The sequence below is a fragment of the Pelodiscus sinensis genome, chromosome 3 (assembly GCF_049634645.1).
Source record: "Pelodiscus sinensis isolate JC-2024 chromosome 3, ASM4963464v1, whole genome shotgun sequence".
Lineage (NCBI taxonomy): Eukaryota > Metazoa > Chordata > Testudines > Trionychidae > Pelodiscus > Pelodiscus sinensis.
The window spans coordinates 188,892,868-188,918,065 of NC_134713.1; the positions used below are offsets into that span (position 1 = coordinate 188,892,868).

General features: G+C 41.1%; 1 protein-coding gene across 5 annotated transcripts in view; it reads right to left on the reverse strand.

Annotated features, from left to right (window-relative positions):
* Positions 1 to 1,090: 1,090 nt before the first annotated feature.
* Positions 1,091 to 25,198, reverse strand: part of BTBD3 (BTB domain containing 3) — a 52,324-nt gene continuing 28,216 nt past the window's right edge. Inside the window, exons 1-5 of one of the 5 annotated variants that reach the window (XM_075925656.1) lie at positions 23,288 to 23,437; positions 11,083 to 11,359; positions 10,460 to 10,550; positions 9,855 to 9,973; positions 1,091 to 5,370 (exon numbers count right to left, since the gene is read on the reverse strand). In XM_075925656.1, coding sequence (XP_075781771.1) covers positions 4,338 to 5,370; positions 9,855 to 9,973; positions 10,460 to 10,550; positions 11,083 to 11,225 — 1,386 coding nt within the window. In that variant the 5' untranslated portion in view covers positions 11,226 to 11,359; positions 23,288 to 23,437 and the 3' untranslated portion in view covers positions 1,091 to 4,337. Of the gene's footprint in view, positions 5,371 to 9,854; positions 9,974 to 10,459; positions 10,551 to 11,082; positions 14,194 to 22,853; positions 22,986 to 23,287; positions 23,438 to 25,198 lie in introns of those variants that run through there. The other 4 variants (XM_075925657.1, XM_006136036.4, XM_025177958.2 and 1 more) reach the window with 4 other exon arrangements.

Below are 25,198 nucleotides of genomic sequence, written 5' to 3' on the forward strand. Positions count from 1 at the left end.
CGTCTTTGGACAAGAAGCTAGGCTGTTTCTCCACCCTGATGCAGTGCTGAGTCTCAACAGAGAGGATGAAGGTGCTGGCTTTCTGAAGCAGGCAGTTTGACTTTAATCTGTGCTAACTCCATCAGTACTGAACACATACCTAATGGTATGTGTCTCTCAACTACAGAAAGTTGAAATTAGGGACAAGTCTAGTTAAAAGGCATAGACAAAGCCTCCTTGAGGAGCGTATAAAATAGCTACTGGCATGCAATGGGGAACACCAGCAGAGGTATTAATTTGAAATACTGTAGGTTTTTTGTGGTTTTGCATCTCCGTGTGCAATAACAGTAAAAAACCATCACAAGTTATACTAGTTGGAGCGTTTCAAGTGTATTCTAGTTTGTACTGGAAGATCAAATAAAGAATGAATTCTCTTTCTTCCATGAGGGTGGGCCTCTCCAGTTTTCTTGGAATGCCCCTTTATTGAGGCTTTCCTAACCCTCTCTTTAGATGGTTTGTTCTAGGATCCAAAATCCTCAGAATGGATCAAAGAAGAGTAGATTCATCTTTTTCGGAAACGAGATATGGTGAACTGATATTCAACTCTGTTGGGAAAGAAATGGTGAAAGTGTGAGTCTGTTTGTTCTCATTCTAACAGAGAACAACCTCTTTCCAGTAAGCATGCTTCCTGAATTCTATCAGCTGTACCCTAGTCCAGAATATCAAAGACTGAAAGCTATGGTCACTTCTGGAGCCATCTGTCTTTTAGAATAACTACATTTCCTCCCCCCGCCACCCCAAGCTTAGTAATAATTGAAAATATTAAAATGCTAGTAGACAAAGAAATTTCATAAAGCATATAAATGCATTCATTCACTCCATCTCGTTAGCATAATCAGCAGACTTAACAATGTAACTGATTAACATATTCATTGTTCTTCCTTGGTTTTGCCTTTAGACTTTTACTTCTTTTGGGTTCAAAAAACATCTCAGAATACCTATGCTTAACAAGTTCTCCTGCACAATTATGTAGAACAATGGAAACCACTAAACATTGTAAGGATTTCACTGTATTCCATGGAAGCTTCAAAAGTACCACAGGAAAAAGCTATATAAGAACCAGATTTATTTATATATTTAACGTGATTATACACATTCATGTGTCTAACAAGATCTGCACTGTTACATTAAAGATACAGTACAATAACATTCAACATGAGGTACTTCATATTTATATGTCTGTCCTTCATAAATAATGTTGTAAGCCTAAGGTCAAGCATAAGTGGGTGCCATGACCTGACATCAGCTGAGTTTATCACAACAATAAAAAAAAAGTTCAGTGCAATAAGTATGTAGAAATTAGAACATTTAAATATTTTCTGATATGCTTACAGCATATTACATTACAATGCCCTTAGTTCCCCTTACCAGCAAAATCAATATACAAGTAGTAAAGATTGCCATAAAATATCGTCTACATAATGTTCTTTTTGCTGGAGTCGTATTTATATTCAAGCTTGTACATCGGGTGCTTTCAAAATATAAACTGACATTTTCAAGCATGGACAAGTAAAATTAGTTGACCAGATCTACAGTCATATTTAGGCACCCAATTAAATGGCCTGATATACAAAACTATTTGGTAACAGCAGATTCCATTTACTGCAACGGGCTTTCTGATGTCACTTACTTAGGTGTCTATTTATTTACTGAAGCTTATTTTGTCCAGAAGCGGGAAGAGATTCAGAGGAATTAAGCAAGAATCTGAGCTTTCATCCTACATTGTCAAAAATATTCAAGGATAACAATTAAAAAGACCTAACTTTCTACATATCGTAGGAATATGTTATTTTGATCCCTTAACTATCTGTTCCTGCCAGTCAGTTTAATAGATGCTAAACCTTTATTTGAAGATAAGTTAAAAACACCATAAAACTAGAGCCAATCAAAGACTGGCCTATCCATACTAGTAGAGTACAATTTCGTCCCACTGTGAGGCACATAACTCTGTTATAAATGAATTGAATCAGAGTGCAGCTATTTAACAATGTTACAGCAAATAACTATCACTCTACCCTGTAAGCATCATTCAGACAGAACCGTTATATCTGTCAACCATTTTGACCACAGTAACTTGGCCAGTCTTTGCTTCAAAGTTTATTTTAAGTCCACCTACCACTCAGATCTCTAAAAGTAGATGACTCTTATCCCCTGACAATCTTACATTCCTTTATCATCTCTTCAATAAATATTTCCCAATCCACAAAATTATACTGCATGTATGTTTTTGGTTGCTGAGAGATCTAAATATTTAGATCTGAAGCTTTTTTTTTTAAAGTCAGTTTTTCAGGGAGCATCCGGTTCAGATCTCACAAGGAGGCTGGTGTAGGTACATCTGTTATAAAACAGCATTTTCTATATATCTGGAGGGTATTTAAATAGTTCAGAGAGAATGCATATGCTCACATACTTATTCACTGTAATGGTTACAGTTTTAAAGAATGTGGTTATTGCAAAACAGTCTTCCCCTCACTCTTCATCATCCACCGAGCATGGAAGGGCCTGACTTTGGCCTTGGGGGTTTTTGATGCCTACTTCAATCCTGTTTCCATTACTCCAGGTCATGTTTTGGACACTGCAGGAAGCATGCTGGCACTTTGAAATGGCTGGTGGCCAAGATTCCAGCAGTCAAGAAGTGCTTAGAGTAATAATATTAATAAGAAATTATACGAGGAAAGTAGTTCCAGAGTAAAACTAATAATTAAATTTAATGTAGCACAGACATTTGTCCTTAGCCTGGCCAAAGAATCATTTGGTCCTCTATTTTACTTTAAAATATGGAAAGCAAATATAACCACTTCAGAGGTATTACAAAGGTGAGACATTACCTTGGTAGTATCCTCTATAAACAATTTTCACAATCTAGTGATTAAGTATTTTCTTTTCAAAGTGTGAATTTTATTTTAGGAAGTTAAAACGGTACTCGGATCTTTTATTTATACTGATTTCCTTCCCTCTTAAACAGTAATGAGTTTATATAAAGGGATTACAAACAGGACTACAGAAAGCTTGAAAAGTAATTGGGGGAGGGAGAAGAAATAGTTTTAACTTAAATGTGGAATGGAGGATTGTGTGGTTCAAAAGCTAATTGCAAGAAATTAGACAAATTTCCCTGCATTGTATTACATTTGGTGCTCACCACCAGACATAGACTATAGCAAGAAAATTCCCAAGAGTGGATTAATTATCTTGAGTTAGTTTGTAGCAATAATATAATAAAGCTCCCATTAAAGAGAAGGAAAATGTAGCTCAGGACTGTTTTGTTCTATAGTTACTCTACAATATTTATTTTTACAGGGGAAAAATCCCCTTCCAAATGCTCTAGAACTATTTCGGAAAAATAACTGTAATTAACCAATCCTTTGCCTATGCGAGATATCACCATCCTGCTATTTAGCAGAGGGCCAAGGACAGCAGTTTTAAAAGCATCACAGTATAATATTGTAGCATTTGGTAAAATGGGTAAATGCTTCAAAGCCACCTACACAGTTTGCGTACACACATGTATTTCCCAGTCTTTAAGGAATGACTCAGAAGGGGAGCCCAAGGGGGGTGCTGGTGGGAAAAGCTGCATGAGCCCAGCTCATTCTGGCTGCAAACATGATTCTGCATCTGTGGATAAAGCAGTATGTGGCTTGAATGCTGCCTGCCAACCTTCTCTCCCCCTCTTCTCTTGCAGCCATCCCCAATACAGCTGGTCACATATGGGACTGGGTTACCTAAGGGGGCTGCTGCATGTTCACACACAAGCTTTTTTTTATCTGCCCCCATAATACTTGGCTCAGTTGTTAGAACAAAAGCAACCCACCATGTGGAGCCCCTTCTCTGACTCTGAGCAGCGTGTAGCCTTCTGGAGGATTGGGGAGCACCAAACAAGAGACAAAAAGTCATGAGAATCAGAGAGCAAAAAGATAAGAAGGAAAAAAGAATTGAGATGGAAAAAGAAAATGGACCAGACGAGGCAGTATCCAGTGCATGTGGGGCTATGTGGGAGGGCATAAATCTGCCGATCCATTGCAAGTAGGGGCATGTCAACAAGACAGGCTGTGGGCTTAGGTACATCTGTCTCAAACAAAGCTTTAGGAATTTCCTTGCTCTTAAGAGCTTCCAGTTAAGGTTGAATGTTACATTTACATTTCATCCCCCAAAAGGCTACCAGTACCGCAAGCAGTGACTGCTCACAGCTTTTAGTTACATATTATCTGTGCTGATCACATCTGCAGACAAGAAGCTAAGCATCAGTAGGCCTGAACCAGATGTGTACTTCAGGTCAAACTTTCTCTGGAAATAACTTCTGCTCAGGCATAGAATATGAGTTCTGGAATCTGCCCTCCCTGCACTCCAGTGCCATTGGTACTGTCTGAAGAGCACTGGAACTGAACAGTTACCTTCCCACACTGAACTTCAGTCATTCCTTCTTGTCCAAAATAGCTTAGTTCATTGCCATCCAGAATCACACTAGCTGTATAAAAGGTATCGGGCTCAATCTGCACCGGATACTCAAACCACACTGGGAAAGTGTTGCTAGAACCATCTGAGAAATACTTGCTTAAGTTCTGACCTAGGATAACACCTTGGCGTTTGAGTTCAATCTTTGCACTGTATTCTGCCGATCCACAGCTAGAGCCATACAGCCCAAAGCCAGCAATGAAAACTCTCTTATCAACAGCAAACTGGATGCTGTCGCACCGGCCCCTGTACCGCCACTGGTTGCTGCGGTAGGCGCAAGACTGGAAACGGTGGCAACGCTGGGGGACCAGGCCCTTCCGGGCGTTGCTCACAAACTCTAGCTCTGGCTTTTTGGCAGCTGTGTACCAAAGGAAGATGTCGTTGGTTTCATTGAGAGTCAGCACCCCGGACTGAGCAGCGCCGTTTGCAAAGTCATCGAGCGCCATGGTAGGGATGCGAATCAAGTAGAGAGCCTTCCCTAGAACCTTGCGTTTATTTTCTATGCTAACAGGTAAGTCCTGCCGTTGACACTCGACTTCAGCCCAGTTCAGAGCAGCTTCAAAAACAACAATTTCTTTGGCATTCAGAGTCTCCCTTTGGAGGATGCTTTCAAGCGTCTGAAAATCAATATCGCAGAACCCCTCCGATTTCAACGCCAGCTCTGCCTGGGCGTCAATCACTTCCCAGCAGCGCTGGGTCAGGTCAGGTTCCTCAAATAAGCAGCTCTGGGAGAGAAGCACGCAGGCATTCTTTGCACTTAGGCTCGTCTCTAGGAAGTTGACACAAGCTCGGGCAAGATGAGGAACGATGTACTTCTTGGCGGCGTAAAGAGTGGCCAGCACGGTATCAGCAGCTAAGTCAATTTCATCACAATATATGTATCTGAAATGAAATATGCACATGTAACACTGCTGTTTAGTAAAACAACAATGACTGTCAGTAACGCATGAAAACTGGAAGCACAGGGCACTTGAGTGGTGCAAAGCAGTATTAAAACTAAGAAATATCTTCTGGAACAAGTTCATCAAAGTCAATGGGCTTACACCAATGGTGAATTGGATCTTTTATTGGATTTTCATACTACACAAAGAAACTGATAAAAAAATACTACCCCATTCAGTCCCATTTCTTCCAAATTCAAGAATTATTACTTTCAATAATGAGGTAGAGAATGTACTTTAAGTGGTCAATCAGCAATGGCAATATGGTAGTGAGTGTGATGTATTTATATCCTAGCAAATCTGGGAGGGGCAATTCCAAACTAGTGACTTGATTAAGGAAGATTTGTCACTCCCCCCCCCCCCCCCCCCAAAAGAGTTCATGTCAATCAAGGTTCTTGAAGGGTTGGCTTACATGGCTTATAGCAATAGTTAATACTGTCTAGGACATGACCTTCAAGTGGAAAAACTGAGATTTCCTTTGAGGTACTATATGGTGACTTTATGTGCAAAGGAAAAGAAAAAAGTGAGTTTTTCCAGCAATAATAAACACTTCACATCAGATACGAGTGCCAAGACAAACTGGTTTAATATCTAGGCTCTTAGAAGTGTAACACTATCAAAATACATCACACACCATGTATCATCATGCCACAGCCGCTAAGATTTGCAATACATTGATGAAATCTTAGACAAATAACTTCAGATTATAAAGAAGTATGTCATGTGTTTATTAATGCTACAATATGCTAGCTTCCCCCCAAAAAATGTATCCTCACACTTTTCCCAGAGAAAAAAACATCAAGCTCTACTGCCATGTCAAAAGAGAAAAGATTCAGCTATCTTTTGTTTACATGATTAAATTCTGAGGTCCACTACTGCTGGGGAAATAATGAATTAGGCACTTTGTTTTTACTATCTCAGACATTAGGCCCAATCTATGCTGGGTAAATTCATTCTATCAGAAACAATGTTAAACATAATTTTGCCTTTAGAGTGAACAAAGGAGTTATGTTTAAAAATATGTGTGTTGGTTGTGGCTGATGAAAGTTCTTTTCCACACTGAAGGCAAAATTGCATTTCATGCCAATGAAAATGTGTTAGTGAACTGGTTTTCTAAAATGATGCATTTTCCCAAAATACACAGAGCCTAGGAGAATAAATGAAATGACATTTACTGGATTAGTATCAACCCTGATCTCGGAATGGCTGTTTTTGTCTTTACTGCAAATACGTATACATCTTGTTTATTGTTTGGTTTTCATGAATCAGGGTATGGCAGACTTGGGCAGATTTCCAGTTAATGACGGGAAATTAGTAATGGACAACATGTAATGGGGCAGAAAACAACACCAACTATGAATTGTAGAGAAACTGGGGTCAAATACATTTAGATAGATTTTTTTAATATGCCTCTAAAAATGCTATTCTAAGCGACACTTGGAAAATTTCTGTTTAGAGCAGGGGTGGGGCACCTCAGGCCCAGAGGCCAGATCTGGCCCCCAGCTTGCCTGGATCCGGCCCCCCAGGCTCATTGTCTCCCCAGCGTTGGGGAGCCTGTAGTGGCGCTCCAGCCTCCCAATGCCCCATTATGGGGCTGGAGCACCCAAAATCTACTAAGACGTCCCCCGTCCTCCCCTTAGGCTCTGGTGTGAAAGGGGAATATGGGGAGCGTCCTTCTCTCTGTCAGGGGCCACATCAGGAAGAGCATTGCTTTTTTCCCCTTCTTACTTGTGTGTGGCCCCTGATTGATTTTTCTGTGGCTCAGTGGCACCTAACCCAAAAAAGGCTCCTCACCCCTGGTTTAGAGAATATAACCATCAAGATGATGCAATGAAATGTAGGAAGTAATGAAGAGAAATACTAACACAGGACTGAACCTTGCAACCTTTAGTGCTTGACTTCAGTGAGACTACTTGCAGGAGTAAGAAATGCTCTTGAAGAGATGATGGTAAAAACAAGAAAATATGTAGATCTTTAGGAACCCAAGCCTGCAATTTATGCTCTCATATTTGTTCCATTTTATAAGTCTCCTACTTAACCTCCAACTTCTTCTTTCTGTTTCTCCCTCTCTGCTTGTTAATACAAAAGAGTAGGGTGGCATCTGTTTTAAATTTAAACAGTACAAACATTACAAGCGTAATATTCATGGAAGTGGAGAGCTAATATCACTGTTCTTAAGCAGCCATCGCACAGATAGGCTGTCTGTGGCATTTTTCATTTCTCATTCTGTCAAAGCATCTCTACTCTGATTGCAACTGCTGATATTCCAGTCTATTCCTCGGCCAAGTATGTTACAGCTGCACAGATTGTTGTGATGGGTTAGTTATACACACAAGTTGGATTAGAATAAGACCATGAGTTTAATTTTAATTTATTATTTGAATCCTGGTCTTCAGTGCTAAAGACACTGAGTGCCAACTAGGATGTGTATTTAGCAACATGGAACTCTTTGCATTTGTAAAGCTATAGTAAATAGCTAATCAATTACTACATGCCAATAAGAGATACTACTGAATACTGCATCTGATAATAGGTTTGTCGGTATTTGTCTTCCATGGGTCCACTACAAACACTATTAACTAATACACAAATACAGATTTGTGTATGTCACATTGTAAGAGTTCATAGTTTAGAAAAAAGGTGAATATTTCAAACTCTTTCTTTACAAAGATTACACTGTATTCCTCCTAATTGTAGAAAGGGGTCTGTGGAGAAGAGGATTCTACTAAATGGTCCTCTCATTTCTGCTATGCAGGGATAGTGCAAATTCTCTTCTTTTTCCTGAACAGCCTGCCTTCAGTCTCATGCTGCTGCTTGGGAATGTTTTGTTCATCAGTAGAGGTAGTAGAGCACTCTGCCTTCCAAATGACAACTTGATGCAGTGCTTGCTTTCTCCTTGAATTTGCAATCTGCACAACCATTATAAGCAGGGTTGCTTTTTTAAGTGAAAGCTTGAATTCTGAAAAAGTTGATGTGTCCTCACTTTTCAGAGAAATGTTCCTAATTTGTTATTGTCAAGAGAATGTGTCAGGCACTTGATTTTGGCATTAAAATCCTTGTTTGCAAGTCTGTCCCACTGTACAAATCTCTTCATGCAAATTTCAAAACTCATTTTAAAAAATGGCAGATAAAACATGGACACTTTCTACACATTGTAACAGAAAAGAAAAAAAAATCAAAGTACATTATATTCATCTCCTGAAGAGAGAGAGTCTATCTTTACAGAGTGAAATGTAGTTAGTCTTAGCTGGATGAAAAACATGTTTAAAATAGCAATGAGCAAAATAAAAATTTGTAATATATTTAATCATATTTTCTGTCATATCATAACTTTGTCTCAATTCCATATTAAAATTACTGAGTGACCTTTGATTTTCATGAAAAGTCATTTGTCAACATGCATCCCAAATACTCCTGATGCTCCTGCTGACAAACTGAAAACTCTGGAGCTGCATGCAACTTTGAAAATTATACCTACCATACCACTGAAATGGAACAGAATAATTGTCTGCATTCACAAATTAATCAAGGCAACCTATGAATTGTATTTAAAAAGTCAACAAGCATTTTCACAAAACCATGCAACAAATCCAATAGCATATTAAAAGGGTCTGGATATTAATCTAAATTAAAATGAGAAACAGTGAGGTCCAGAAGTAACCAATGACAGTTTTAAAAACCATGAGAAAAACCCTCCAAATAATAGTTTGCATGATATAATTTCCATTTGAAATCAAAGTTCATAGTCACAGTCCAAGGTTAATTCAACAGGGAAACAATTAGTATTTAATTAAATCCCCTTCATCCAGTGAAAAAAGCAACACAGTTCCAATTCAGATTTGTAGAAAGAAACCACATATCCAGTGGGGGGAATGAGTTAAAAATAAAAGGGCTGTTTAAAGTAACACATTCCAAATGCCCCTATGCTAAATAAATAAAGAGAGGTTTTACTTTTCAGTGGCTGCATTCAAGAATTCAGATTTTTTGGACAAAAACATAGGGTACAAAAGAGCTAGAACAATGTATGAACCCAGAAATCCAATTTTTCACTATACTTTCAAAGTAAAACACTTTTTTTATTAGAGCTAACAATTCTTTTAAGTAACTCTCTTCCTTTTTATAGCAAGTGTAGTGACAAATCAAATCAATTGGAATTACAATGTACAATGTGCTCAAAGATCCCTTTTCAAAGTCATTATTTATAACTGCCTACATTAGCCTAATGTTTCTGTGACTAGAAAATAGTGGGGAAAGAAAGTTTAGGTGAAAGTAAGTTTTAAATAATTAAAATATAGCAGACATATTTTGAACAATTACTTAATTTCTAGGTTTATCTGTTTACACAAACATCCAATATTTTAACAGACTATTCCTGCACATATACAGTATAAACAAATACTTTTTCAGCAGAAGAATGATGCTTACTTCAGCATAGCGAGAAAAGCAGCAGGCTCAACATCTGGTATACGAATTTCATCTTTGTCCTCAGCAAGCTCTCCGTAAAACATTGCATGGAATACAGAGCTCCCAACAGCTAAGACATACTGTTGAGAAAGGGAAATCTTACTTCATGCTATAAACAGAAAGCATTGCCAATAAAAACAAGGTGGGAGAACCACTATGGGCACAAAAGCTAGATACTATCATGTGAGAATGAAGGCAAGCTTACTAACAAAATTACACATTTATTTTCCTACCATTTATCTTGTACAATTATGTTTTATCTTCAAAGTTCAAAGAAACATTTAAGTGAAATTTCAAACTTTATTACCTCTAGAAAAATCTTCACATTAACCATAAAAAAGTGACAAAAACCAGTCTTTCCCAGTGTACATAAAGCATCTTTTATCACAACGCACAATATTTAATTGTAAATACAAAGAAAAGTAAAAGTATTTTCCTGGAGAAAGCCATTTAAATATGTATGCCTGTCACAAAGAATCAGAGTCTCCCACACTAAGCTATGATGTTAGAGTTGAAGTAATTCTTGCTATTCCCACGTCTGAACTGATAATGCAGCTGTTGCTTACTTTGTGTCCTGGCAACCGCTGGGTCCCACCTGGTGGCCCAACCACAAAATGAACATCTGCCATCAAGTCATTGTTGAACATCACTGCATTTCTACAGACAGAGGCAATGTGTTAATTCATATAGTCTGGCATCCCATTTCCACCCCAGACACATGAGATTAAGATATTAAAAAGTTTAAAGTAGCATTTCTGTAACAAACCAGCTAGAGACAGACAAACAAACAAAAAATAGGTCACACATTTCTGTCCACTTTGCACATTATCACATATAAATATACTGGTAGAAAACAGATCCAAGAAAAACTTGTGAAAACTTTTAAAAAGTAAAAATTAAAATCAAGAACATGCATTACTAAGACAACAACCGTGTAAGTCAGCATGCAAAAACCGATCAGTTCAATTCAGCAGCTTAGAACAACATTTGTACTACTTCAGGAAAACAGCTGCACTGTCCGGAAAGAGATACTAACATTTTCCCACTAACAAATGCTTGCTTGGGGAAAGGGAAACGCATGTTTTATTTAATATTTATACACATTGAACTCAATGTAACATTGCAAACATAATTTTGCTACAATTCAACACTTCATATAAACATCAAAAATGAAGTATTCAGAACTTACCTCTCTCTGATGGTGGGATAAAGCCCTTGCCAATTGGGGGCAGGGATAGTGTTATTGTTGTTGAGGTTTTGTTGGTGGTATTGCTGGACAGCAGTTGTATTAGTATTGGCTGGTTTCTTTCTGGGAAAAATATCAGCAGCCATCTTCTTCTTCTTTTTGGTCTTCAAGGTAATGATTTCATAGCAAACTGGAGGCAACTTGCTACTACTGCTGCTGCTGCTGCTGCTGCTGCTATTTCCTTTCTTAGAGCTTTTCTTAGACCTGTTCTTGACTGTCTCTGGAAGCATCAAGAAGAAGGTGAGACATTTCATGTTCTTTCCCGTGTCATCTACCATGAGTATCCTTGTCTGTTCAGCTAGATAACCTAACTAGGTAAGAACATTAAGAAAAAAAAGTGGGAGCCAAGATGTTAAATAAAAAAGCAACAAAGCTGGGATTTTGCTTCCTTTCCAGCAAGACAAGGTGACCTTTTCAGTGTACTGAGTAAGAAACTGGCTTTAAGTTTGATCCAGTATTTGACTTGTTAAATACATCTCCATCATGACTCCCAGTTTTATTTACTTGCAGGCTCTTTTCCAAAATGTCCTGAAACTGAATCACCTCAAAGTACTACACTGTGCAAAGAGAGTATGCATTTAGCTATCGCACTGGCTTTCTGAATTAGGCTAGCAAGATGTGCTGTAGCACTGCTAGTCTGTTCAGCTGGCTGAACTTGTGTGTTGAAAAGATCTGAACAGAGTAGGTATTACAGCCCTGCAGATGGAGTCAGACAGCCAGTGTTTTGAGCCAATAGCTGAAGTCACCGATAACGATTGGACCCAGCAGCACAGTGACACCTATTGTAATGTGCACAGCTCTAATATTAAAGGGAAAGCATTTAATGTGCAGAGTGTATAATAACGGAAATTGCAAGCACAATTACATCAGGGCATGACTAGACAGGAATGTATCAATTCTATGCATCTTTTATCACACTAGTGGTCCTGGAGGGCACTCACATTTTCACTCACAAGGAAATATTTAAATTAAAACTATTGTATTAGAGAGACCCACATTCTGAAGTAGTGAATATTCAATGTCACTCTACTATGTATTTCTATTGAATTCTCTTAGCCCCTTATTAAAAAACAATGGTTAACCAGAGAAGGATATTAATATGAGAACAAAATTAAAGCAAATTAATTTATAGCATAAAAGAGAATGCAGTGCCTTTTGGTACAATTTATACTCTGGTCCAATATGAACAGAGATGTGGTCACAGCTTTAGCTTTAACTCACTACATTTTTAATTAACATAACAGTCTTTGATATCAGCCCCAAATCACCGAGCAATACTAATTAGGCCGGGTTACACTAGACATAGCTGCACTGCATCAGAAGAAAATTCCTAGATATGCAAATGAGATTCAATCAAATCAGAAGTCCATACATGCAATCAATGTTTCAAAGCTCCAGGTGAAAAAGTGGGTCTTCTCGGAGGTGTTTCAGTCAAAATCATAGTTGTAGACATGAATAAATGCAAATTCCATGAATAAACATTCTGAAATAACAGAAGAATTAGATAACTAAGCCTACCAAAGCCAACCAGTTTTAATATGAAAGAATTGTACTTTTTGGCCACTGACTTGCTCAAGTACTTAAATGTGGAGTTGGGTTAACTATGTATCGAGCTGAGTTTTTCAAAAGTTGGCAGACTAAATTTTTTTAATACAGAAGGACCCCAATCATCAGATACCAGTTCACATTAACCATTTCATATTTTAAATTACCTACTACACAATTCCACAATTTTCTTCAAGTTTATTAGAAAACTAAATCTTGTGACTTTTAGGCCAAACCAAATCAATTTCCCAAGACAATAATACAGCTATGGAAGGGGGAGCTAAAAATACGAAGTGAAATCCTGGCCCCACTGAATGGAATGGAAGTTTTGCCAATGATTCCATTGGGACCAGGATTTCATTCAAGGTATTTAATGAAACCTGGTTACGACGCCAATTTTTGGAGTCATGACCATGGCTCTAACACAAATTCAGGGTGTCTTTAATTCCCATTAATTGGAAGAATTAGCTGCAGGTTGTTTATAGACTGTGAAATTTTCCCTGTGCCACTCCCTTCCCCAAAAGAGTACAGGATGCACTAATTGAGTGGCTCTGTGTTTACTTTAGGGCGGGCCATCAACAGGATTGCATCCCAGCAAGATGGCAGGAATGGAGCAAACTCGTGGATGATCTCTCAGATGCTAAGTCTTTCTCTTTAGTAGGATAATACTACTACTTCACACTTACATAGTATTTTGAATCTTCAGAGATCTGTACAAACACTGAGAAACAGGTTAAATAACCTCAAATGACAGATCTAGCCTAGCAATATGGTTATAGTCTGCCACAGATGGAAGATTGTCAATAGAAAGTATTGTGGGTGGAAGCTGGCAGTCTAGGTCATGTTTGTCATCAATGGAAAAAAATGCACTCTGTAGAAATTTCTCACTACAAATCAGATTTAGGGAATTTATAAAATGGGGTAACGGGTAGCAACTTTTTTGTAAAATTGAAGGTTTTTTTTGGGGTTTTTTTAAAGACATCTTCTAGCCTTTTTAGTTGTGAAGATAACCTTCTGGATGTGCAATCTTTTCTTTCTAAATCTCCCTAAGAAAGACATTTCACAGGAATAAGGCTTCAAGTTTTACAGATACAATTACGTGAATGTTCTAGCAAATACTCCAATGATCTGGTCTTCAACATAACAGTCTGGCAAAAAGGAGAAAATAAAATAATATGCATGAGGAGTATGAAGAGCTAGAAGAGGAGATTAGGTGTGAAAAAATCCATTGTATTAAACATTATTCAAAACACTATAAAGGATTTTCTCCCCCTCCCCCCAATCAATTTTCTAAAAGTAATCCAGAAATTATGCTCAGAATTATTTCTAGATTTCCAGTGGCCCTATCTTGTAACTATTATGCATTTCTTAAAGAGAATAAAAATACCCAGGAAGATTTGGTAAACTCAGGGTACGTCTAGACTACATGCCTCTGTCGCCAGAGGCATATAGATTAGGCTACCAGGCATAGGAAAATGAAGCGGCGATTTAAATAATCACTGCTTCATTTAAATTTACATGGCTGCCGCGCTGAGCCGACAAACAGCTGGTCAGCTGTTTGTCGACTTAGCGCGGTAGTCTGGACGCGCGGGGGTTGACATCAAAGGCATTTGTCGACCACCCAGGTAAACCTCATCCCAGGAGGCATACCTGGGTGGTCGACAAATACCTTTGATGTCGGCAAGGGAGCGTCCAGACTATCACGCTGAGCCGACAAACAGCTGATCAGCTGATTGTCGGCTCAGCGCGGCAGCCATGTAAATTTAAATGAAGCAGCGATTATTTAAATCGCCGCTTCATTTTACTATGTCCGGTAGCCTAATCTACGTGCCTCTGTCGCCAGAGGCATGTAGTCTACACGTACCCTAAGATGGTGTATTCCACTTAATTCCGCTACAAACTGTTAAAAGAAGTAGCTATGGAAATCAGCTACTGGTTGGTCACAAGTAAAAACCTAAAGTTTATTTTAAATTCAAATTAAAGTAATAAATGTGCAAGGCTGCTTTTAATTAGCTTTTTAAGATGATAAAGTACCTTATTATTATGAAGGATATCAGAGGGACTGCAAATTATAATGCAACTTCAACTATGAGGCCATAAAAAATATTTTCAGGGACTGTTGATTGTATTTTTTATGAAAAATCTCTCAGGCTGCAGTAGCAGGGATAACCAAATTTCTAAATCATCTTCTCTTATTAGGGTGTAGTTTTATCTCTCTTTTATTAAGCAGGACCAAGAATAAGAAATAAAAACAAGATATCAGATATCTCAGTTTTTTATAGCACAAGATCTTATTCACAGGAACGTAACTAAGACCAAGTCAACACTAGGAAACTATTTAAAAATTAGTAAAATCGATTTAATAACTCCCAATTTAACAAAATCAAACTATTGTGTCCACACTAAGGGGAAGCCTCAAAATTAGCCAGAGGCAAGCTCCATTACTGTAGACCAGTGGTCTCCAACCTTTTTACACCCAAGATCACTTTTTAAGTCTCAGAACAGGTGAAGATCTACTGCCCCACCCCTTCCTTGAAGCCCCGCCTACATTACATGAGGAAATCTAATGTAAACGTACTGCGCAGATGCGCAGTTCAGAGAGGGCTCAAGAGCTACTCTTAGAGCTCCTGAGATCTACCAGTAGCTCGCGATCTACTGGTTGGTGACCACGGGTGTAGACACACTACTTGGGATTTAGAGCCCCGGAAGCACTGGGGACTAATTAGTTCCAATTATTCTGGAGAGTAGTTATTTTAAAACAGCACGTCCACACTACCATTATTTTGAAATAATTATTTTGGAAGTAAGTGTTACTCCTGATGAAAAGCAGGGCTACAGATTTCAAATTCTGCGGCCCTTTATTTTAAAACAATAGGCTTGTTAGTGTGGATGCAACACTCAAATTTGACTTGAGGAAGGGGGGTTATTTTGAAATCAAGTCCTAGTATAGACCAGGGCCAAGTGAATAGAAGACAATTCATACTTCTTTTTCATAAAGCAGCCCAGTATCTCTTATTTGGTGAGTTGTAACTCACGAAAACTTATGCTCTAATACTCTCAATAAATGTGTTAGTCTTTAAAGTACCAATAGACTCCCCTGTTTTTATTTGGTGAAGTAATTATTGCTATGGATTATTAAAATTATTAGTTTCAATTCTACATTTCCCTTCACAGACAGCATATACCCATATTAAAAATTACACCATGAATGTTCAACATCAATGATTTACAAAATCTGTACATCTGTCCACTCCTACCATTAACGTATGTTTCCACTGAAAAATTTGCCAGAGTACCTAAGTGTTTTAGAAACCTAAAGACCACTTAATTTGTCTTTACCCTGCAGCTTCACAATTGTACTGAAGAAAAGGGAGGAAAATACCCTTTTAAAAACTTTTAACCGTTTAAACTGAAATATTTATTTTAAATGGTTAACCGATTAAAGGGCCGACCAGTCACCATGGCTGGGGCAGCTGCAGCCAGGAAGCTCAGCTTTGGCTGCTCTGGCCAGGAGGCAGGCCTGTGCCAGTGTCTGTGGATGCTCCATTCTGGTCACGCAGCTCTACTCTGGCTCCTCTGGACAAAAGTGCAGCTGGGGGCCACTCTAGCTGGCATGGGGTCAACAGGGTAGTTGGCTCTGTGTTAACGTAGGTTAACTGCTAAGACTAATGCTTGCCAGTTAACCTTTTGCATCCCTAATGAAGACACTTTGTACATCGATGGAAAGGGGTTTTCCATTGATGTAACTAATCCACTTCTTCCGGGGGCAGCAGTTAGATGAACAGAAGAGTTTTCTATCCACCTAGCTGCAGTCACACTGGTGGTAAAATTAACCCAACTAAGGCACTCAGAGCACAACATTTTTCACAGCCCCGAGTGATGTACCTAGGTTGATCTAATTTTTAAGTCCTAATTCACTTAGGCACTTTTGAGAGTTTTACCCAATTACCTTTCCTACCCTTTTCATTGTGAAGATCATATTTAGAAAGTACTTTCTACAGTTTCATCTCTTTGAATCTGAAGAGAGCGACGTACCTCTAAGCCAAGTAGCAACCCACTGAAATTGTTAAAAACTTCCAATTCCACAGCTCAATGGCACCATGGAAACTGCCAAGAATCACACACCAGTGCTGTGTCAGCAGGAAATGGTCTCCCACCAATATGGTCTCCACTGCTCATGCTAAGAGGAGAACGCTCTCCCATCAGCTGCTTCACAAGATGTTTAGCTGTGACAATATAGCACTTCTGATATTGACCTGGCCTCAGCTTCTTCACTGTGAGAAGCTGCTATCATCAAAATTGGAGACCCCGGTAGGTTTAAAGAACACGATGAATCTGGTAGGGATCCTTGCACCCAGGAGGAGGAGCAGGACATTATTATGCACTCGCTCTTGATGCTTTCTATATTGGATTCTGGCAAACATTGAAAATTCTGTAGCTAGTTGTTGCTTACATTTTTGAAACCTTTCTATGCATGTTAAAAAAAAAAAAAGACCATTACTAATGGAGGGTGGATTGTGCAAATATTGACTTCAGTTGGAATTACTCCTAATCAGTAGCTGCATAATCAAGCACAGAACGTGACATCGCTTTTTTCTTATTGTTTTTGGTAACTGCCAGTAGACAGTGGAACAGCTGTTTTGCCATTACATGAAGAGCTATAGTCACATACTGGATCCATTATAGGTATTATGCTTGGAATTAGACCAAAAAAATAACTACCTAGCCACATTAAATCTACAAAATGAATGCTTAAAGCTATACTTGATGCTGATTTTGAAAGAATTTGCTGCATGAATGCAGTCTGCCTGGACGATAACTATATTGAGCAAGGTTTCTGATGTCATGTGCTAGAGGGATGCAGTCTTCATAAAATTGAAATCATTGTTCAAACTAATTAATCTACCAATATTTTGTTCCATTTGAATGTTGGACTGGAATAGCACGCAAAGTTTTATTGCTAGTTTTCCTACACCATGAAGTTTTACCAATGGGCCGATATACATCTTCCACTGCCACCCAGCCTAGGGAACATAGGCAAGGGATATCTCAAAAATAATATTTAGAATGTACTCTACAAACACTAATTTATTTTTAGTGGAACCAAATTCAAATGAAAACAAAAGAATACAGGTAACCTTAGACACAATTTTTTGAATGAGTAAACCTGCAACTACACAACCATATGATAAAAATGTACTTCAAAGTCTTGTTGGGTCAAAAAGTAAGTTCTCTTTCTCAGTGATTGCCATTTTTGTTTCCAAGATCAGATCTGACAACATTCACAACCCTTTTTGTAACAAGTGACAAACAGATCAACTTTAATTCTATCCTGTCTCTTACCAAAACTGATGTATAAAAGAGAGACTGGATGGCTCAGGAAATTGGTAATGAGATACAGAGCTTTTCATCTCTAGGTCACCCATTCTAAATTGACAGAGGTCACTAGTAATCAAAAGTCATTAGCATTTAATGATTGTTCAGTGCCCTGCAAGAAAGGAGCCAGTGATCACAGTGTACTTCAGAAATGCTACCATTACAATTAGCACCCTTGCTAGAATCTCAGTGGGGAGGTTGAATACTAAGTGTCTATGCAGACTCAACTTCCCTTTTTATCTTAAAGATGGGCCTTACCAACAATTTTATACTGGTTTAACTATTTCAGTGAAGGGTATGATTTTTAAAAACAAAACAGTTACATGTATATAATCTCTAATAAAGCTGCCTTCTACAAATATACTTTATCCCTTCCCTAGAGGAATAACTACACAAACATAAGGCAGCTATATAACAATGGAACTGCATCCAGGAGATTGTTCCCACTTTAACTATTAGTATAGCTAAAATATAGCAAATTTTTCATGTAGACAGATCTATGGTTTCATCATGTTAGCAGGGTTAAGGCACACTGGCAGAGTAGCGGGGAAGCTCACATTACCATTGCTCACACTGTATCTGTTCTGTGAATTAAAGACAACTCCCTGGCATATCAAGATGGCAGCCCTTACATTGGGTAAAATAAAACAAAGAGAACCTTAAAAAAATCCTGGGCTAAGTATTGTGATGTAAATGTAATTATGTTCTATAATAGGTAAACTAAATAATAATCTTGGTTTAAACTACAGTTCCTTAAACATTACTACAGATAAAAGTGCAGTTTAAACATCTAAATCGAACCAGCAACTTGGCAATTTGTGTTTATAATGGGAGATTATACCTGGCAGCATTCAGTGAAAGACATGGTTTAAAAACAGAAAAAAAAAAGTTGGCAATGTCTGCTATTAATGATGAATTTCGAAAAGACAGAAAAGGAAAGCAAACAATCCAATCAAAGAAAAAAGGAGCATATTGCTTCATGGGCATAACAGACAGTTTACAACTCCCAATCTCTTAAAGAATGATGGAAGTTTTTATTCTGTTTTACTGACCTTCACTTTTCACCAATGTGAAGTTCAGGGTATATAAAATGGCCAATTTGTGATACTGTAAAAAATTATTGAATACTGTACACAGTTTTGATCTAGGTGATCATTTCTGGTCGCTGTCAACCTAAGCTGGATCTGAAACATTTGAAGCTTTAGAAATCTAACTTTAAAGAGCTGTTGGCCATACAGCACAAGCTGGATTAATCTTTGACGTACACGTGAATGGCTTTGTATCTTATTACCTGTTCATGATTTTAAAAGCTGGCTTCAAGAGCTTTATTTTATGTGGATTTTTTGCTAAATCAAGTTCAGAATGAGGGTCCCACAGGTGAGATGAAAACTAAGCAGTATTTTCCTTTGAAATTACTATTTTAGAAAGTTACATTTATTTTCTTATGATCTAAACATTTCAGTCACATTTTACTTATTAGATCAGTCATGCTCCAGTATTTTTATTTCAATACTTTCCACACCGTCTCACAATTTAGTGGCATGTGTATCATATTAATCAAGCAGCGGTACCTGCAGATGCACCAGTAAATGAAACATCTGGTGTTCCACTATGGGCTAACCCTGGAGAACCATGTCCAGCCCATGGGCTGCTTATTGCCTATGCCTAAACTAGAGGATGTGCTCAACAAGTAATTAAAAATTCTACTGATTTGGAGGGTGATTCTACCACTGACCGAGGGACAGGTCTTCCTTCAGAATGTGGATTGCATAGGATACTTCACAAGACCCAGGAAGACCATTTGTGGGTCAGAAGCATCCACTGTCCCCCTCCCCCCGGATTAAAAAAAACAAACAACTTTTTGGCTGGCAAAGACACCAGCCTCCTTTGTTCTTCTTTCGTAGTAATTTCCCTCTGCTAGAGAGTTCCAGCAAATGGGGGGCAAAGAAAGGAAGATTGGTCCTAAACAGAGTTTTAAATAGATGTACATTTGCTTAAACTATTCTCCTCAGATTTAAAATAAGATGGTTTTGTTGTTAAGGGATTGGATCAGAACACATATCTGGGTTCAATTCTGGGCTTTGCTATGGATTTTTTGTGTGTCCTTGGGCAAGCCCCTTAATCTATCAGTACTGTGGTTCCTCATTTGCAAAGTAAGGATAATATTTCATTTGTTCATAAGAACACCCATACTGGTCAGACCAAAGGTCCAACTAGCCCAGTATCCTATCTGTAGTCAATGCCAGATGTTCCAGAGAGAGTAAACACAACAGGTAATCATCACGTGATCCCTCTCCTATCATCCATTTCCAGATAAGCAGAGGCTAGGGACGCCATTTCTACCCATACTGGCTACCAGACATTGATGAACCTAACCTACATGAATTTATCTAGCTTCATCTTTACACTTTCAATGGTATGGTTGCTTATTAGGTATTTATACATTGCCTGCCACAATAGGGCTTCAATTCCAGTTGCAACCTTAGATGTTTTTGTAATTCAAATAACGTGTATGTTTGTTTGGGATCTTTTTTAGCAAGGACTGTTTGGGGTTGTTATTCTGACCTGCTACAATAACTAGATTTTGTCCAGAATAGATCACCCTTGATATTATTTACATGGGTTCACAAAACAGAAAGGAGCTGGATTTCTCATTAAAAAAAACAAAACAAAAAAGAATATGAGCCTGTCATCACTAGAGCTCCAGCTTTAATTCAATCTAGGTGAGCAATCAGTCCATGTCAATATCATCAATAGATATTGGGTGGCCTATTAGTAAAGTTTGTTGTATGCAGGTTAAGGATATGAAAATGTAACTGTGAGCATGGTTAACTGATGAGCCTTGGCTCATCGGTTAACCTTCATGGTTACATACAGGCTCCTGGTATGTGCTGGGAGCTGGCTTAAAAGCTCCCTACACCCATATATTCAGGAATAAGTTTGAATGAAGTTGCCTGCCTCCCGTGTGTAACTGTGCAACCACTGACATTTTCAGCAACTACACATTTACTTGATTAAACATCTCTAATGTAGGTTCTAATGGGTAGGAGTTCACATAACATGCATCTGATGAAGTGGGTCTTTGCCTATGAAAGCTTATGCTCCAATACATCTGTTAGTCTATAAGGTGCCACAGAACTTCTTGTCACTTTCACATGATAAAAATTACCATCAAAATTAGTAGCTCTGCTGCCAGCATCAGCAAACACTAAAGATTCAGAATTACATTAATTTCTGAAGGTGCTTCCTGCAGGTTAGAGTGGGGGTATGTATACTGGAGGAGAAATATAAAGTGCATTTGGCTATATAAGGATATAAGCAGGGATCGCCGAACCGCTGTGAGCCCCGCTCGCCAGCCACACTATCCGGCGATCTGCGCATGCGCAGCTCGCCCGAACCCGGCTCTTCCGGGTTATAATCTACTTGCCACAGGCGAGCCCTGGATATAAGGATAAACAGAGGACTTAACTCTCCAAAGCTGTCTATTGCTCACCTTTCTCAAGCTCTGTAAAAATGAATGAATACAGGTTAAAGGTTTTAAAAAGTAAAGATTTAATATGGAGAATTCATTTCTATAATTAAACCAGACATGTCACGTGCCAGGACAGAACACACCACTTTTCATATACAATAGAGGGATCAGTTCTTGTCTGTTTAAAACAATCTTGAGTCTCTGAACTTCAGATTTTAAAAAAGGATGCAAGGAGGCCACATACAGCACCATATAACTTTTACTCTACAAAGCCCTAAATTAGGGATGTTAGATAGCATGTAATTGAATAGTTGTGTAACTGCATCAAATTTTAGGGGGTCACACATCTATTAGATAGTGCCCAGGGGTGAGGGTGGCAGTCTCTGTGCTCCCAGCCTCTCTCCTGGGGAGATCCCTGCTACCTTGCGCTGCTGCTGCCCCTAATATAGTTCTGGTCAAGGAATACCGGTGCCAACAGACCAACTAAATAGAAGTCCAGGAGATCACTTGCCAGAGCGTCGATCCTCTGGTAAGCGGAGATGTGGCTTTAGAAAACATTTAAGGGTAAATTAGAGCTACATAACAGCACAGAACACTGAGAGCCAGGACTAGTGGCAGTCAACAAACTTTATGGGATGGCGGCAAATGTGGCCACATCTATGATAAACAGATATCCATCTAACTAAAGTCATGCTGGACCATGGATGTTGCTGGACCAGAGAGTTTCAGAATAAAGAGGTTCAACCTGTATGCATTTTTAAAAGGAACATGGCCAAAGGTCAAATACTATTTTAAGTTATTATAGGTAACATCACCATTTTGGAACAAAAACAGGACTATGTAGCACTTTAAAGACTAACAAGATGGTTTATTAGGCGATGAGCTTTCACCTAATAAACCATCTTGTTAGTCTTTAAAATGCTACATCGTCCTGTTTTTTGTTCCAGCTATGCCAGACTAACACAGCTACATTTCTATCACGATCACCATTTTGGAAACTTAAAGATAATGTTTATTTTCCAAATCAAAGATCTAACTTTGCAAGCATTTATGTGCAAGAGTAATTTTTACTCTCCTGAATTTATCTGCAAAAGCACTGTCCTGCTCAGCAAAGTTTTTTGTCTGATCAAAACACAAATGAAAGCCTTTTGTTTCTTGGTTCAGTCACACACCCCGGTGACAACTTCACTACGAATTCTTGCCTAAGAGTCCCACAGTGGTTACTCTAAAAGCAAATTGTAAACACTTTCAGTGTCGTAAACTTAACTCAATGTTTCCCCCCAGCTGTTTGTACCCGTGTTAAGTGAAGCGGTTCACACACCAGCCCAACTTTCTCTTGTAGACCAGGGCTGAGATTCTCTTTGGGGAGCTTTGGCTCGCTCCCATTTCCTTCCCCTTCGAACGAGACACAAATCGCTCCTGGAACCCGATCTGGAAGGGACCGGGGCTTTTCTTCCGTCTCTGAGCCCTCAGCCACACGCGCCTTGCTCCTGCACGGGCCAGGCTGCCCGGCCTGGGCCTGGGACAACTCCGACCCGTGCCCACGAGCACCCAGCCGCGGTGGAGGCAGCATCCCGCCCAGCCCCGCAGGGGAGAACTCTGACAGGGAGGGGCCCTTTGCCCTGGGACCGGCCCCTCGGGTCCCTCCAGGCCGCAGTCCCGCACCCCCCGGCTCCCGCCCCCTGACCTCCCCGCTCCCGCGCGGTGCGCCCCCCCCCCCCGTGGGTGGCCGCGCGCCCCCGCCCGCTCGCTCACCTCCCTCTCTCTTTCGCCCGGGCGGCAGGTCCCAGCAGGCGAGGGGCCAGGGCACCTCGGCACCGGGAACGCGCCCGGCGCCCGCTCTGGCCGCCTGCACGCACGCGGCCGCGCGCCCGTAAGCCAGCCGGGAGCGCCCCGCCGCCGGGGAAAGCGGGCGGGCGCGGGGTTGTGCTCGGGGGAAGGCATCTAAGGGGTGGGAGGGGCAGGAGGGGTGTGTGAGATGGGGGTTGGGAGGGGGAGGGGCGGAGGGGGATGTAAGGTGGGGTGTGTAGGGGGAGGGGCTGAAAGGGGGTGTGAAATGGGGATTTGGAGGGGGAGGGGCGGAAGGGGTGTGTGAGATGGGGGTTCGGAGGGGGTGGGAGGTAGAAGGGGGATGTGAGGTGGGAGGAGGTAGAAGGGGGATGTGAGGTGGGGGTTCGGAGGGGGTGGGAGGTAGAAGGGGGATGTGAGGTGGGAGGAGGTAGAAGGGGGATGTGAGGTGGGGGGAGGTAGAAGGGGGATGTGAGGTGGGGGGAGGTAGAAGGGGGATGTGAGGTGGGGGTTCGGAGGGGGTGGAGGTAGAAGGGGGATGTGAGGTGGGAGGAGGTAGAAGGGGGATGTGAGGTGGGGGTTCGGAGGGGGAGGGAGGTAGAAGGGGGATGTGAGGTGGGAGGAGGTAGAAGGGGGATGTGAGGTGGGGGTTCGGAGGGGGTGGGAGGTAGAAGGGGGATGTGAGGTGGGAGGAGGTAGAAGGGGGATGTGAGGTGGGGGTTCGGAGGGGGTGGGAGGTAGAAGGGGGATGTGAGGTGGGAGGAGGTAGAAGGGGATGTGAGGTGGGGGGTTCGGAGGGGGGTGGGAGGTAGAAGGGGGATGTGAGGTGGGAGGAGGTAGAAGGGGGATGTGAGGTGGGGGTTCGGAGGGGGTGGGAGGTAGAAGGGGGATGTGAGGTGGGAGGAGGTAGAAGGGGGATGTGAGGTGGGGGTTCGGAGGGGGTGGGAGGTAGAAGGGGGATGTGAGGTGGAGGAGGTAGAAGGGGGATGTGAGGTGGGGGTTCGGAGGGGGTGGGAGGTAGAAGGGGGATGTGAGGTGGGAGGAGGTAGAAGGGGGATGTGAGGTGGGGGTTCGGAGGGGGGTGGGAGGTAGAAGGGGGATGTGAGGTGGGAGGAGGTAGAAGGGGGATGTGAGGTGGGGGTTCGGGAGGGGGAGGGGCGGAAGGGGGTGTGAGATGGGGGTTCGGAGGGGGTGGGAGGTAGAAGGGGGATGTGAGGTGGGGGGAGGTAGAAGGGGGATGTGAGGTGGGGGTTTGGAGGGGGTGGGAGGTAGAAGGGGGATGTGAGGTGGGGGTTTGGAGGGGGTGGGGCAGAAGGGGGTGTGAGATGGGGGGTTCGGAGGGGGTGGGAGGTAGAAGGGGGATGTGAGGTGGGGGGAGGTAGAAGGGGGATGTGAGGTGGGGGTTCGGAGGGGGTGGGAGGTAGAAGGGGGATGTGAGGTGGGGGTTTGGAGGGGGTGGGAGGTAGAAGGGGGATGTGAGGTGGGGGGAGGTAGAAGGGGGATGTGAGGTGGGGGTTTGGAGGGGGTGGGAGGTAGAAGGGGGATGTGAGGTGGGGGTTTGGAGGGGGTGGGGCAGAAGGGGGTGTGAGATGGGGGTTTGGAGGGGGTGGGGCAGAAGGGGGATGTGAGGTGGGGGTTACATGGGGAGGGTCAGAAGAGGGATGTGAGTTGGGGGAGTTTTGGCAGAGTGAGGGGCCTGGGGGGGGGGGGAATGTGAGGTGGGGCAGCCTGTGGTGGGCTGGGCAGGGTAGAAGGGGGAATGTGAGGTGGGGGGGAGCCTATGGGGACAGGGGCAGAAAGATGGGGATGTGAGGCAAGGATTCTGTGGTGGGGTGGAGGACTAGAAGGGGGGATGTGAAGTGAGGGACTGTAATGGGA